Source organism: Carassius gibelio, chromosome A5 (genome assembly GCF_023724105.1).
Source record: "Carassius gibelio isolate Cgi1373 ecotype wild population from Czech Republic chromosome A5, carGib1.2-hapl.c, whole genome shotgun sequence".
Taxonomy (NCBI): Eukaryota; Metazoa; Chordata; class Actinopteri; order Cypriniformes; family Cyprinidae; genus Carassius; species Carassius gibelio.
Window position 1 is genome coordinate 37842058 of NC_068375.1, and position 15153 is coordinate 37857210.

Below are 15153 nucleotides of genomic sequence, written 5' to 3' on the forward strand. Positions count from 1 at the left end.
TACTGTTTAATTCAGTTTGCACTAAGAACTACTTGGATCAAATTAGCGATCAAAGCTAGACTAGTATGATGCAATGACAATTTTATTATATGATTGATTATATTTTACTTTAATCTGATTGCAAATACATTTTAAAATAACAGTTCACCCAAAAATTAACATATGCTAAAGATACACTCATCCTCAGGCCATCCAAGATGAGTAGATGAGTTTGAGTCTTCAGATTGGAAGAAAAGAAGCATTCCATCACTTGCTCACCTATGGTGAATGGGTGCCGTCAGAATGAGAGTCCAAACAGCTGATAAAAACATCACAGTAATCCACATCGCTCCAGTCCGTCAGTTAATGTCTTGTGAAACCAAAAGCTGTGTGTTTGTGAGAAACTTCAAACCATTGCTACCTTCTGCACAGATCAAGCACAAGAGAAAAAAAGATCAAAACAGTTCTAAACAAATATGTGGTAGATTTTGATGTGAGAGACAACAGGAGATGGATTTTTCCACTTGACGAAGCGTTATTATGGATTATAGACTCACAAACACGCAGCTTTTCAATCCACCACATTAACTGCTGGACTGGAGTGCTGTGGATTATTGTGATGTTTTGATCAGCTGTTTAGACTCTCATTCTGACGGCACCCATTCACTGCAGAGCATCCATTAACGAGACAGTGATGTAACGCTACATTTCTCCAAATCTGATGAAGAAACAAACTCATCTATATCTTGGGTGGCCTGAGGATGAACATTTTCAGCAATTTTTCATTTTTGGGTGAAATATTGCTTTAAAACAAAGACTATGTGCATTTTTTTGTTTCTTTCTCAAAAACATATTTTAGCAGTCCAATCAAATGAGCTAGATGTTTAGAGCTAGATGTCATATGCCACGATTTTTAGCAAGTTGTTTATCTATTTGTTGGTGTGTTTGCTTGCTTGTGTAGCAATGCCAAGGTCATGGGTTCAACTTGTAGATGTATAAAAAATGAAAAATAATCATATTATAAAAATTGCTAACTGGGTGCATGCAGTGATGAGACAATAATGTGGCAAACTATTGTTGAAACGGTATTTATTAATGCAGTATGTACTCTGCATTTTATGATAAGCAGTATGTTATTCTGTACATAGTCAGATTTTTGTAAATATATAGTTTTTATTTCTAAAAAGTTTCAATTGTGCATCCTACTGCTCTATTAAATTTGTTGTCGCTGAAGTAGTTTTAATGAATCTGAATCAGCTGCAGATCCTGTTGCCTTACAGAACCTATTAAACGAAACCACAATAAACAGTTTAAGAGCTTGGTTTGTTTTCCCCGCTCGTTAAATGTATTTACGTGCAATATTTTCCATTTGGAAGAAAACGTGCATCACATAAATGGGGATTACATGAATTAGCTTTAATATCGTAAAAGTCATTTGATCAGGGCTTTGATGAGACGTGCTTCTCTTTCAGGAGGGATTTTAATGACGCTCATTGTGGGAGGTTTTCCTGAATTAACATTCAGACCAAACATCCTCAACTCAATATTCAGAGTCCACGGGTTTCATGTTGGCAGATGAGATATGAGAGTTAAAGTCACAAAACATGTTTGATATATCGACTTCCAAGAGTTTGCACATGTGCTGTGATTGAGAAGGTTTGATTCATTTAAACTTGTTTGATGTCATGTTTATTTACATTTCTTCCATCACTATTAACTGAATGAGACCAGACTGTACTTGATGGTTAAATACTTTGACTTCTGACACAAACGTGCAGATGTTTAATGCTGTCAGATTGATAAATAGAGTTTAATGTACTGCTGTTATGAAGAGAATTTGCTCACAATTACTACCTTCGTTCTTATCAGTGTCACTTATTTCAAAATACATTGTTTTTTGGCTCTTTTTGGTCTTACTTCAAACTATTCAGCCCTTTCAAGTTATGGTTCAAATGACTTAAAACTGAAAAAAAAAGAGATTATTAAGAGTTTATTGGTTTAAATATGAAATCAGTGCACATCTTTACAATGTTCATTGCTGTCTAATCAGAAATAAACAGAATCTGTCAAATGTGGGTGTTTTTTTTTCTTTGTCCATAGTTATTTGCAGAAAATAAAAACATGTTAAAATTATAAGACAGGGTAAAATGACCTCCCACCTTAATTTTTTATTCTTGAGATGGCACAGAAACTCTTCTCAACACATTTAATAAATGGTTACGCTTTTTTCTAAATTATATAATTTCACCCGAACACCAAAGGTTTTGAGGATTAGAGAGATTAGTGTTGTTATTTTTTACATTTTCAAGTTATTGTAATTAATCAGGTAATTATTAGGTGTTTTCTCATTAAAAACAATAGGTTAATTAAGTGAAATTTGAATACACAGCATTGCTATTATGACCTCTCCTCGATTAAACTGTGGGCAATTAAATATGTAAATATCCATATGCCTGTATATATAAGTCATAGAATAAATACCTTTCAAATGATTTTTTTCTAATGGGATTCTGCTTTGTCTGTCACTGGTAATTATTTAATTATCAAAAGACAATTTTTAATAGTATAGTTGATTTATTTTACTTTAATAACACTGTGAAAATATATAAATATTAGAATGATACCATTTATACATTATGCAAAAGTTTAGCTGGGCTTTATTGAGATGGCCTCTGAATGATTTTACATTTAGTGGCATGATTTTGCTAATGTTTCTTTCTATTCTCTTTAATAACACATTGGCTAATGCATCATCGTCCCGCACATCCTTAACTTATATCTAATTATGTTTTCAATTTAAAAGTAAATGCACATTGTTCTTGAGGAGGACATCTTCCCCATCTTATCGTAATATTAACAGTTTTATTAACTATTTTATACAGCCACCGCTGAATGTGGAACACTGCTCATAATGTTAGAGTACAATGCAATGTAAATAGCTGATAATTCGACAACACTGGCTGTGTATGATGATGTGGTCTGTTGTAGTGAGGACACAATGACAGACAGATAGACAGAGGTGAAGTTCAACTGCAGGACGATTGACGCTAGAGGGCGCTAGAACACAGAATGAACCAACGCACTATTGAAAGTTATCCTTCGTGAGCATATATTTATTTAGCCTATTTATCTATTTATGCCTAATTATCTATGTATCTAATAATGTTTTTTTTTTTTTTCAGATTAATCTGGCTATTTGAGCCTGGATCAGTGAGTTTTAGTCCAGAGGTAGCTAATGTCAGACAGAACAAAGCAGACGACGTTTATATACATATAAATAATATCTGAATTAAAAGACTTTACAATTTATATATATATAACTTTTAAGGATTAGAAATGGCAGGTTAGAGTTACGACGTGTTTTGGGGTGGTTAATTCAGCAATTATGGCTTGAAACCCTTATTAACCCATTGCTCTTTAAAAGTTTACACTGATAAGAGCGCAAGAGAAAATTAAATTGCGCGCGAAATTAAATTGCGTTTGCTGTTTTTTTTTTTTTTTTTTTTAAATCGTCGGTATTCGCGTAAACAATATTTTTTTTACACATTGCCTATCACAACTCGGTTAATAGAGACTATAAATTACTGAAAAACTATATATAGAGAAAAAGTAAAATAATTCGCGAATTAAAATATAATAATTCGCACACTGAAAAATGAAGCATCATCCTCCTGATGATTGTTAATATTATTTTATTCAAAGTTCGTCCTTCAAAAACCAACGGGACATGAAGCAAAACTGTCTGAACTTTAAGCTCAGTTATTCAGAAACCAACAGCTTTGATCTGTATCCAGGGAAATATCGTTAAATGTTAAGATACTGCTATTGTGTTTAATTAGTGATAATTATAAGTAGGCTAGGCGATGGCTTTAACCAAGCAGTTTGATTGTTAGATATCATGTTATTTCTTGTGCGGATAATTATATTGATTTTTATTTTGTATAAATCAATAGGGTATAAAAAGCCTAATCTACATATATAAATAATGAGGACAAAAATAAATATTTCCTTATGTGGGCTATCCTACATAAAACGAAAAACAAATGTCACGAAATGTCCAGGAGATGTTCATATTTCATCTACAGGAGACGTAAATCAGCCTGTCATAATTAGAGAAGAGAAGAATACTAATGAGGAAAGTAATAAAGATCCAAACTCCCCCTTTATCTTTCTCTCCTGTTCCTCGCGGGTTTATTGCCCTGAGATGTCTGTCTGCATGAAATGAATCTGAAACACAAAAGATTCTCCTTATGAATTTTACATGGATATTATGCGCAGAGAGATTAAATCAGCTTTTATCGGGCTCTTTATTAATCATGCAGATAATGTCACTTCATGAAGTAGCGCGGTTTTCATCGCAGGGAAATGAAATGATTCTTTGTTAAATATCTGACTCGAGATTTATAAATATATATTGTCCTGATTTCACAGCTGAGAATTTATGACAAACAAAAGCAATTAAATAAAACACGATAGAAGCGAAAAATCAAGAGTAAATATTCGATGTTTAAAAACAGACTATTTTAAGCTAAAAAGTTTCAATAGCTATTTTTAATGATAGTATTAATTTGATATATATAACTTTTGTGATTGATATGTTTGATAGGGCCTATATAAATATCGATTATTGTCGGATAAATAGAAACAAAAACAAACAAACAAAAATATTAATATGGTTAGTATTTTTTTTTTATTAATATTAATAAAAGACTTAATATGGCTAGGTTTGCATGCTGATTTTTCTCTGTTTGTAAATATTTATTTAAAATATGAATACGAAAATTTGTACAATTATTTTTTATGATTATTTATTTCATTGTTTTCTTTGTCGTTATCGTAGTTGAAATCATCACACTGAATTGTAAAGCCTATTCGCAAATATTGTGGTCGCACGTCGTCAAACTTGTGTCGTTATTGCCTGAAGGAGTTTTTTATTTGTTTATTTTATTTTTTGTTGCATGGCTTCACTTAATTTGTCTCAGGAATATGTATTTGTGTTTGAAAAAAATATATTAATTTGGTATTTTTTTGCTAAACATTTTATGCTTTACTACAAATATTATTCCTGTCTGTTTGTCTTCAGCACATCTGCTGTTGTAGGCGGTTCTGCTGCGATCCAGCACCAATAGCATCAGAGCAGCGCACGCGCTCCTCGAGAGCAGCACAGGGCTCGTGAACACTCAGTGAGGAGCTCACAGGATTATCAGAGAGGATCTGACTTTAGACCAGGAAGATCTCACTGGATCTCGATATGAAGAACCGTCACTGATCTGCTGAACACCTCGCACTCCAAAAAAAAAAAAAAGAAAACACCATGCGCTTTGCTCTCGACTGCTAAAATAAGGAAAGCGAGACTGGAGAGTTTACTTTTAGTTTCTGTCTCGTCACGGTCCGCCTGCTGCTTCTGCTGCACTTCTTCTGGACACTGCAACAGGTCAGCACAGAGTCGCTTCGGATATGTTGGACGGAATCCAGATTGAAGATCAGTTCAGAGCAGGAGCAGAGACTCTGGGAGGGATGCTGGGTGAGTTTCGCCATCACAGAAACTAATCGAGCATCGAGGTTCTCTCTCTAAACTATGGCACAAGTAAAGTTTCCAACTTTTCGTATTCTTACAGCTGTTGTTTAAATTTCCTATATGAACGTTACACAAATAATAGACTGAATATGTTCATTATAATTAACTGCTGTAGTAATAAAGATGTGTAGTTTAAAAACAGCTTCACAAAATAAAATTATTATTAGTGTTTCATCTACAAATCAGTTGTCTTGGATTGAATATGAAATGGAAATATGAGTTATATTGTAGGTTATACTGCCACTTAAATTATATATATAGCCTATATAATAACAACCTAGGCAGAAACTGTAACACAAATATTTAATTTAATATATGTTCAATATAATCGCGCGTTCATTCAAAATGAACACAAAAAATATTTATTTTTTAAGCCAGTAAATTAGATTTAAAATTCTTTGGTAAAACATAATTTAACATGCATTTATTTTTATTTGTAGCCTATTATTGTTATTTATTTATTTCGTGTGTTAAATAAGGCTAAATGTCGCAGTTTACAAGAAATAATTTTTCAAAGTGTCGGATAGAAAATAATTCTTTAAAGGAACAACTGCGCGTTTTCACTCTGTTAAAGAAACTGTATTTTTCAGTGTACTTTAGAAATGTGAATTTCATAAATGTATCTCGAATTTATTTGTCTATGCATGAGATTTTGAATTGTCCAGTGGAAGTATCTGATGTTTGTCGGTGTGTGTGTTCAGGTTCAGACTGTGTCCATCAGAGTGTGTGTGAGGGATGTCACAGACCCATCTCTGATCGCTTCCTCCTGCGCGTGAACGACAGCTCGTGGCACGAGGAGTGTCTGCAGTGCTCGGTGTGTCAGCAGCTTCTCACCATGAGCTGCTACTCCAGAGACCACAAACTCTACTGCAAACACGACTACCAACAGTAAGAGCTGCTTCATTCATCTCCTGACACGTGCGCGTCATTTCAGCTGCGCTTTTCATTATCAACAACAACAAAAAAAAATATGTAGGCTAAAGGGAATATTTCGAAGCAGATATTTACAATTTTGTTTTACCCTTTTCCACAAGGATTTTATGCTTAATAATATTCATTGATATAGCTTGTTAGGCATATTGGTATTTCGATAACCTCATCATTTTAGTGGTTTAGCAAATAGCTAACGATAAAAGGCAATAAGAACAAGAATGCTAATTATTGTTGTTATTATTATTATTATTATTATTGGCTTATTATTATTAGAAGGCTATATTTTTGCACGTATATTAAAAAGCAAACACTGCATATGCCTACAGCATAAAAATATAAGCTAGGCCTAAATTAAGTAGCCTATTTATGTGTTAAAGTCTACAATAAAAAAACAACAACATTCTTACAACGAGAATTGCGATGGCTAATGCTAAACATATAATATAATAAGAAATAGATTTTGTTCTTCCTGCCGTTTTCGTTATTGTGTGTGTGTGTGTGTGTGTGTGTTTATGCAGAGACCACAGAGCTCGTGGTGTGTTGTACAGTTAATGAGAGTCTAGTCTTCAGTGGCTCGTTAACAGGTTCTTTTGACTTTTGGCCCGAATCGTTTGAAAGCCTCTTCTTCACTCATCGAGACATGATCGCGTTATTGTTATAAGAAAGCGTCTGACGTCACGGCGTCTCAGTCGACATGACAGCGAGCAGATTGTCACAAGCAGGCCTCTTAAGCAAGTATAACTATTTCTAGCCTATATTTGTCTAATTTAATTATTTTTTAAGAGCGTTATGTATTCTGGAATTCATCAACCAGTCAGACTTTATAATGTTGACTTTATAAAAGCCGCGCTTCTTTTCTTGTTTGTATAGATTTGCAGGTCAAATGCTGCTAGTTCACTTGTTGCAAAGTTCAGAGCTCACCTAGCTTTCACATGTAATCCTGTAATCGGAAATAGATAGATTCCCAGCTAACAAACATATGTTCTAAGACGTAAGTCATAAAAACGTTATTTCTGAAACGTTCCATATGTCCAGTTTTTTTTAAATGTTTTTAAACCGTTTTTTTTCTTGGTTATTCGAACCTGAAGGGAACATTCCATTGTATCAATTTCCAAACAGCGTTAGAATGTTACGTTTGAATGTTCTCTGAACATTCTAAAACAAGTTGTAACATTAAAAAAAATGTTAGACGAAAAAAAAAAAAAAATCCAACTAAAATGTTTAATTTTTTTTAAATCAGCGAACAATGTATAAATAACGTTTTGAGAACATTATTAAAGACCAGATAAATTTGAACTAGTGTTCTGTTAATGTTACTGAAAGAATGATATTATATTTATTATATTTATTTGTCTCTTACACAATTTTCTACCAATGCAAAATGAAACTTTACAAAGCAGTCAACATACTACATATCTGTCCCCAAAGTTGCTTTAACAGTGTGTACACGCGTGTTATTTGTCTCTTTCACTGTAGTATTTATAAAGCAGTGATGAGGTGTTTAGTGCTCTTAATTCACAAGCGTTCTGTTTTTATGACTCTCATTTAAGAGAGATTAACAAGCACCGCAGACAGCCACAAAACACACACACCTCCATGCTTAACTCGCTCTTACTGACACACACACTCATGTAATGAGCCGAACAGTAAAGCTCTCTTTGCAGTCACTTATGGAGATGTATCTAAACTTAATAACTCATCCAGTATGTCTGCAATTTTTACATTACAATGTGTATGTTTCCTTGTTAGGTTTTTGAATGATAAAAAGTAGATTTAGTGTTCAAAATGAAGTACTTGACCACTTTGTAGTTGTCAGATGTTAATGGAACATGCTCATAGTTAATGTGATGAGCTTCATTTAAGAGAACTAGAGGTGTTTTGTGTGTGTCCACAGCACTGCAGACACACGTATAGCCGTGGTTTGAAGGGACAGACAGTGATGTAATGATTTTCAGATGTGAAATAGCAGAACATCGCTCTAACCCATGCTTGCTATGCTGAGAAAGTTTGGAATTGTAGTTTGTAGTTGTGTGATTGACCTGTCAATTGTGGTTCAGTTTGTTTACTACGAAGTGAAGGTGACAGCTGGAACATGTTTTGTGTTGATTTCAGTCTCAGCTCATGACATGATACGACACGCTGAAACTTAATATAGTTTAACAGCATATTTTGTCAGCCAAGATCATTGAGATTATGAATTTATTCAGTGTTGCTAATTTTTACACGAGTTTCTTTTTATTGCTGTATGTGATATTTTGATCTGACAGTATGGAACTCAACACAGCCATTTTTTGACAGTTTTTAAAGCTTTTTTTTTCTTGGATATGGGTCACTGTGTTTAAAACATTACACAATCTGTAGACATATTTTGAGTCATCCCCCTTATTTTGTGTTGACAAGCAGATTCCTGTTCTGCGTAAATCAACAAAGCTTGACAAACATTTACATGTCAGCTTTCCAATGAAAATCTCATTTAAATATGAGAGAAAAACAGTTCTATATTGCATAACAAAAACCTTCACTCTCTGCATCATTGACACAATTCAAAAGATTCAATTCAAGTCTTGTAATGTGTTAATGAAGCATTAAACAGCAGAAATATACAGTATTTTAACGTTATTCATATTAGGTTATGCAAACAGTTCTAAACAGTCAGACTTGAAACAGTTTAAATAATGTTTAAGTCTGTGAAACAATATGCTTGGCAAATAAAAACCAGAACATTTTGTCTGATCAGATAAGCTAACAATAACTAAACAAAGTGTGCAATATCATAAATGTGATAACTGATGTGTGTGAGCGCAGGCAGGAGCTGAGGGTGTGTATGTGTGTTTCTCCTCTGGTTCATCCTGTGTGTGTGTGTCTGTGTGTGTGTGTGTGAGAGAGAGATCGTTCACTCTGCACACTGTGGCCTCTTTTGAGAGAGTGTGAAATGCACTCAGATACACACACACACACACAGTTTGCTTCTTTCTTTCTTTGTTTCTTGTTAGGCTGACAGTCAAGTGTAGTTTATTAAAGTAAAAATATTGAAATATATCTTTACCTTATCTATACACCATGGCTATCTGTAATGATCTCTCTCTCTCGCTCTCTCTTTCTCTCTCTCTCTCTCTCACACACACACACACACACACACACACACACTCACATATATAATGATATATTTATACAGTATTGTGATTAGTCAAATATATATATAGTATTTATTATTTTGTTTCATGAAATATAATGTAACAATATAATAGTCATACATATTATATTATATATATATATATATATATATATATATATATATATATATATATATATATATATATATATATATATATATATATATATATATATATAATTTGAAAGATGATGTATAATTTATATTCATCATAAGTATTTGAACATATTTTTAGACATAATACAATCATGTTTATCATATACATGTATAATCATATATTTTTTAATTCTTTACTGATGTATACACTATTTATTTATTTATTAACTATGTCCCATGGCTGTCTAGAATACGTATATTAAAAATACAATAATGTTATTGGTCATATATATATATATATATATATATATATATATATATATATATATATATATACTTTTATAGAAATATAATATTTACAATATAAGCATTTCTATATGTATATAATATATTTAAATAAATAAAGATATACACCCACACACTTCATATGGCTCTGTTGATTTACCTATTTTTCCATTAATAAGTGAGTTTGATGATCTGGTTGATGTTTGTGATCTTTCAGTGATGCTTGGTTGGAAACTACTGTGCGTTTAAAATCAAATACGAGTGTTTCATCAACTTTGCAGTTTTTGCTGAATTCATTTCGCTGCCCCTGGTGTGTGTGTCTCTGTGGTTTCTCTCTCTGCTGCTGCTGTCACCCAGCTGTGAGGAGAGCTTGGCAAGGCTCTGTCGAGTGCTTCCACCCAGGTGCTGTACCTTCAGGCCTGCTCTCACACCCTCCTCTCACATAGCTGTGTGTGGGGAGCATTTGAGGAGAGGAACATGCAGAAACACACGCGTCTCACACCAGCATATTCCCCGTGATGACTCCCACTTTTCTACCACTTCTATGTGATCTTGCGCTTCTTTCTTCTTTTCTCCTCTCTTAATGAGTTTAAATGGAGGGCAATTTAAAATATTATTACTATATTTAAATAACAATTTTCTGTTTTTATTTACTTAAATATAATATAATTTATATTTGTGACCAAAGCTGTATTTTCAGCATAATTCCTCCAGCCTTCAGTGTCACATGATCTTCAGAAATCATACTGATGTGCTGCTCAAGAAACATTTCTTATTTTCATCAATGTTCAAAACAGCGCTGATTCATTTGTTATAGTTTTTTGAACCTTGGATACTTTTTTCATGATTCTTCTTGGGTGAAGAATTAATAAAAAGCATTTATTCAAAATAGAAAGCTTTTCTAACTTTATAAGTTGCTACTATCACTTTTAATCAGTATAATATATCCTTGCTAAATACAACATAAGAAACAGAATAACATTAAATGAAACATGACATTTTGAAGTTAAAGTCTAGAAGACTGAAATAGTATTTTCTTGTAAAGCATACTCCAGTAATCTTTTTATTTTTATTTGTTTTATATTAACTTTAAAAAATATAATTTTTACATATAAATAAAATGTGTCTGTGTTTATATACAGCATATATATATATATATATGTATGTAAACATAATTATATAATGTATTTAAATTATTTATTTATTTATTTAACTTGTGAGATATCTTTATATTATTTATATATATATTTTTCATATTATGTAGAATGTGAGTATCTGATTCAAGATGACAGATTAAATATTTGTATTTTTCGTGGCTAACACTGTGAGTTGAGATCTTCTGACAGAGATTTCAGTATGAATTCAAACATTTTTTATTCATCATCAAATTCAGTCTTTCAAAATCAGATAATCTGATCTGCTATCCATTCATATGATATCTTTTTAAGTCTAATTTGCATCTGTTTTTACTTTTGAGAACTCCAGTTTGCTGAACTCTCCAGGAGCATTACATTTCTCCTTGTAGACCCCTAAACTCCTCCTCCTCCCGTGCACCACCCAGATTCCCTCTGTCTTTCTTGTGGTCTCTTCTTCCTATAATGGGATTAGCGGTGTGACCCCCGTGTTTCCGTCCCGGCTGTAGAGTTGAGTTCCACACTTTTATCACTGACTGTGACACTGAGCTCCCCGTCACTTTGTGCCCACCGGAAGCCTGTTCCCTAATCCACTTATTGGTGTGGAGAATCAGGGCAAAGAAAGAAGCGACCAAACAATATGCAATGGAAGAGGAGGGGTGTTGGAAAAGCCCCCCTGTGACTCTGTTCCTAAACCAAATAAGAGAGCATGAGATTGATATTGTGAGGCTTAAGACGCTTAAGATGCACACACATGTGTGTTTAAGCAGCCTTTTGTTTTTCAAGATTGGAGCATGTAGGCATCATTTTCCAGTTTGGTTAGAGAATGTGGAGAGGGAAGAGATGAGGTGTAAGTAAACCACAGCGTTCGCTCTGTTTTGGTGCCGCCGTTTTCTCGTCCCGGCTGCAGAAACAACACTCGGTGAGAAGTGTTCTGCGGATCTTGTTTCTTGTCTCCCGTGCAAAGACCCATGCAATGCTTTCCTTGCACCAGTGCTTCTTCAGCTTAAGATGATTTGTAAACCGGGTTTCCTGACCCTGAAGGAGCTTCACACAGAACAATGTTGGCCGGGGTAGGAGGGTTTGGGAGGTTTGGAGGCGTGAGTTACTACACACACACAGGTGCTTCACAATGCCATAGAAAAATCTTTTTTTTCTAAATTGTTCCATAAGATTTTTTTTTCATTGAAATAAAAATAAAATAAAGATGCATAAAATTGATCAAAAGTGACAGGAAAGACATTTATGATGTTGATTTTTATTTACAAAAAATGCTATTTGTTTCAACTTTCTATTCATCAAAGATTCCTGAAATGTTTTTTTATGTTCATTGTTTCCACACACACACACACACAAAAATGAAACGGCACAAAAGTTTTCTCAGAAATGTTTCTTGAGCAGCAAATCAGCATATTAGAATGATTTCTGAATAATCATGTGACACCGAAGACTGGAGGAATGATGCTGAAAATTCAGCTTTGATAACAGGAGTATATTGCATATTTCAACATGTATTTTAAAGTGTGATTGTATTACAGAAACTGTACTGTATTTTTGATCAAATAAACACAGTCCTATTGAGCATAAGAGCCTGACATTAAACAGTTGAATGGTAGAGCATGCACTGTGTATTCAGCAAATATAAATACAGTGTGAACATTTGATGCTACAGGCTGCCAAGACTAAGTAATATGAGACTGGTTTGAGATCAGTGTGTTTATCTGCTCTGTGACTCATCGTCAGGCTCCATGACTGCAGTTGCACAACTTCTGGGGGTAAATCTTGTCGATTTAGGGCAATCTCTCTCCCTGTGACCTCACAACACCTCACAGTGAGGGGATTGCCTGGTACCGATGACCAGCTCAAAGTAGGGCATGTCTTCCTCCTCAGCAGCTCAGAAATAGCCTGTAACTCCCCTCTGCTAAATTTGAAGGTTGTGCGTCAAAACTGATACATGCAATCGACTTTTTTGACTCCTGCACAGTCCCGAGTAAACCTCTTTAACCATCGCTACAGAAAAGTTTTAACACGTACAAGGGATAATGCGACTTCACTAAATGGTTCAATGTGATGAATACACATACACATTTTAGTATTTTAGTTTTAGTTAACAATGACAACACTGGACCCATTCAATTCAAATTCACACTCAGTAAATTCTAAGAAACCCAATTCTTCAGTTCTGAATTTGGCACAATCCGGAAGAGAACAACGCACTTAGTGCCCAAGTTGCAAGAAAATCCTTATTAGGAAAAGAGCTTTAGTGCAGCTTTCCAGATCATAAAGTCTTCCTTCCCTAAGGCCATGGCACTTTTCTCCTCAAAGAAAGCTGCTGGAGGCCAGTGGCGGCCCCATCCTTCTTCAGCCGTGGTGCTTTAGCTGCTCGTCACCTCGTCCCGCTGGCAGAGGTCACCCAGGCTCTCCGCCGGCCACAGGCCCTGCTTGGGTTTGTCTCGACTCGGTAGTGGGTCCAGGATGGAGGTCTGCAAGAAGAAAGCAATGCAGACTCCCTCCCCAGGCCACGGCCTGTAAACCGAGCCCCGTTCTAGCCTTCTGCTCCCAGCAGGGCTTCAGCATCACGCTTTGACGGAGGTGGATGGAGGCGCTTTGAGGGAGATGTGCGGAGACCTGCAACTGTGCGTGGCGCCTGTGTGATGCACAGTGCAGATCTCGGGTCTGTGCGGCACATGCTTTGGGTCAGATCCTTCCCACTATCTGAACCAGCAGCATCCACATCAAAGCATCTTGAGCTGGGTCATGGTATGAAGACAGCCTTGTCATAGCGTGATCTCTTAGCTGTTTTAAAGCAGGACACTACATGCAAAAACATGTTTTCTTCATGCACTGGTCAATTTGGAGATTTTAGGCTATTTTGTTGTTTCAGTCTAGTGAAAAAAATTACATTACATTTAAATTACATTTGATATGTTGTGGATTTCAATTACAATACATATCTGCAAATGCAGTTTTTTTAGAAAAGTTTTTACAGTCATTAAGCTGTTAAAAATAGTACTTGCAAATAGATCAAATGTATTTCTTTACGAGATTTCTTTAAATATTTGTTCTTTAGTCGTTACCTTTTTTATTCCTTAAATTTTACATTTTTGACAAGAAACCCCCAAAACTTAAAGGGATAGTTCAACTAAAAATTCAAATTCTTTTATCATTCTCTCATTTAAATATTCAAAATTTCATCATTCCAAATTCAAATGTTATTTTTCATTTAATTTCTGTGTTTACTTCCCCCCCCCCAATTTTCCCTATTGTAATCAAATCTTTTCCTTCTAGATGTCTTAAATTTCTAAAAGCCATCCTGATATGCAGTCAAAAGTTCTTCTAAACAAGACTGTGCTCATTATTGCAAACCAGCTAAGTCTTGTTTTTAAGCATGCATTAATGCTTCAGTAAAACACATCAGTGATTTACAATAAAACATAGATCCGTTTTTCGTCTGAATAAACACCACAGCTTTGACAGTGCGGTTGAACTTTGCTCCCCAAGACGGATAATTCAATTTCTTTGTGTTATTGTTTTTATGCTGATGCAGTATCCAGTTGCTTCCTTGTCTTGTGTCTCCCCAAAATATTTTCCTTTGACCTCGCTGTGGTTTATAGCCTTCGCCCCTCGCCGTGTCTGTCCCAGATTTATGCTGTTGATCTTACATGCTTTCTTGTCATTATAAATCGATAATGTTCCACTCTCGTGCTCTGTGCAGCTCAGTATTACTGGTATAACTCACTTAGTGTGATGCCTTTGTCTTGGTTTTGGAAGGTTTTGTTCGTTTTTAGATTTAATTAAGAGCATTTATACATGTTTAATTATCATGTTTCAGATTTGTCCCTTGTTCTTTCTGAAATCTCTTGAAACCTGTTAAAAACTTCTTCTAATGATGAAAATGAATGAAAATCAACATCAAAAAAAAAAAAAAAAAAAAAAAGAAGGCATTGAAGACTGAAAACAAATTATTATTGCATTGC

General features: G+C 34.5%; 1 protein-coding gene across 2 annotated transcripts in view; it reads left to right on the plus strand.

Annotated features, from left to right (window-relative positions):
- Nucleotides 1–5151: 5151 nt before the first annotated feature.
- LOC128014868 (LIM/homeobox protein LMX-1.2-like) overlaps nucleotides 5152–15153 on the plus strand; it is a 43695-nt gene continuing 33693 nt past the window's right edge. The window contains exons 1-2 of one of the 2 annotated variants that reach the window (XM_052598557.1): nucleotides 5152–5503; nucleotides 6259–6445. In XM_052598557.1, coding sequence (XP_052454517.1) covers nucleotides 5437–5503; nucleotides 6259–6445 — 254 coding nt within the window. In that variant the 5' untranslated portion in view covers nucleotides 5152–5436. Of the gene's footprint in view, nucleotides 5504–6258; nucleotides 6446–7142; nucleotides 7226–15153 lie in introns of those variants that run through there. The other variant, XM_052598558.1, reaches the window with a different exon arrangement.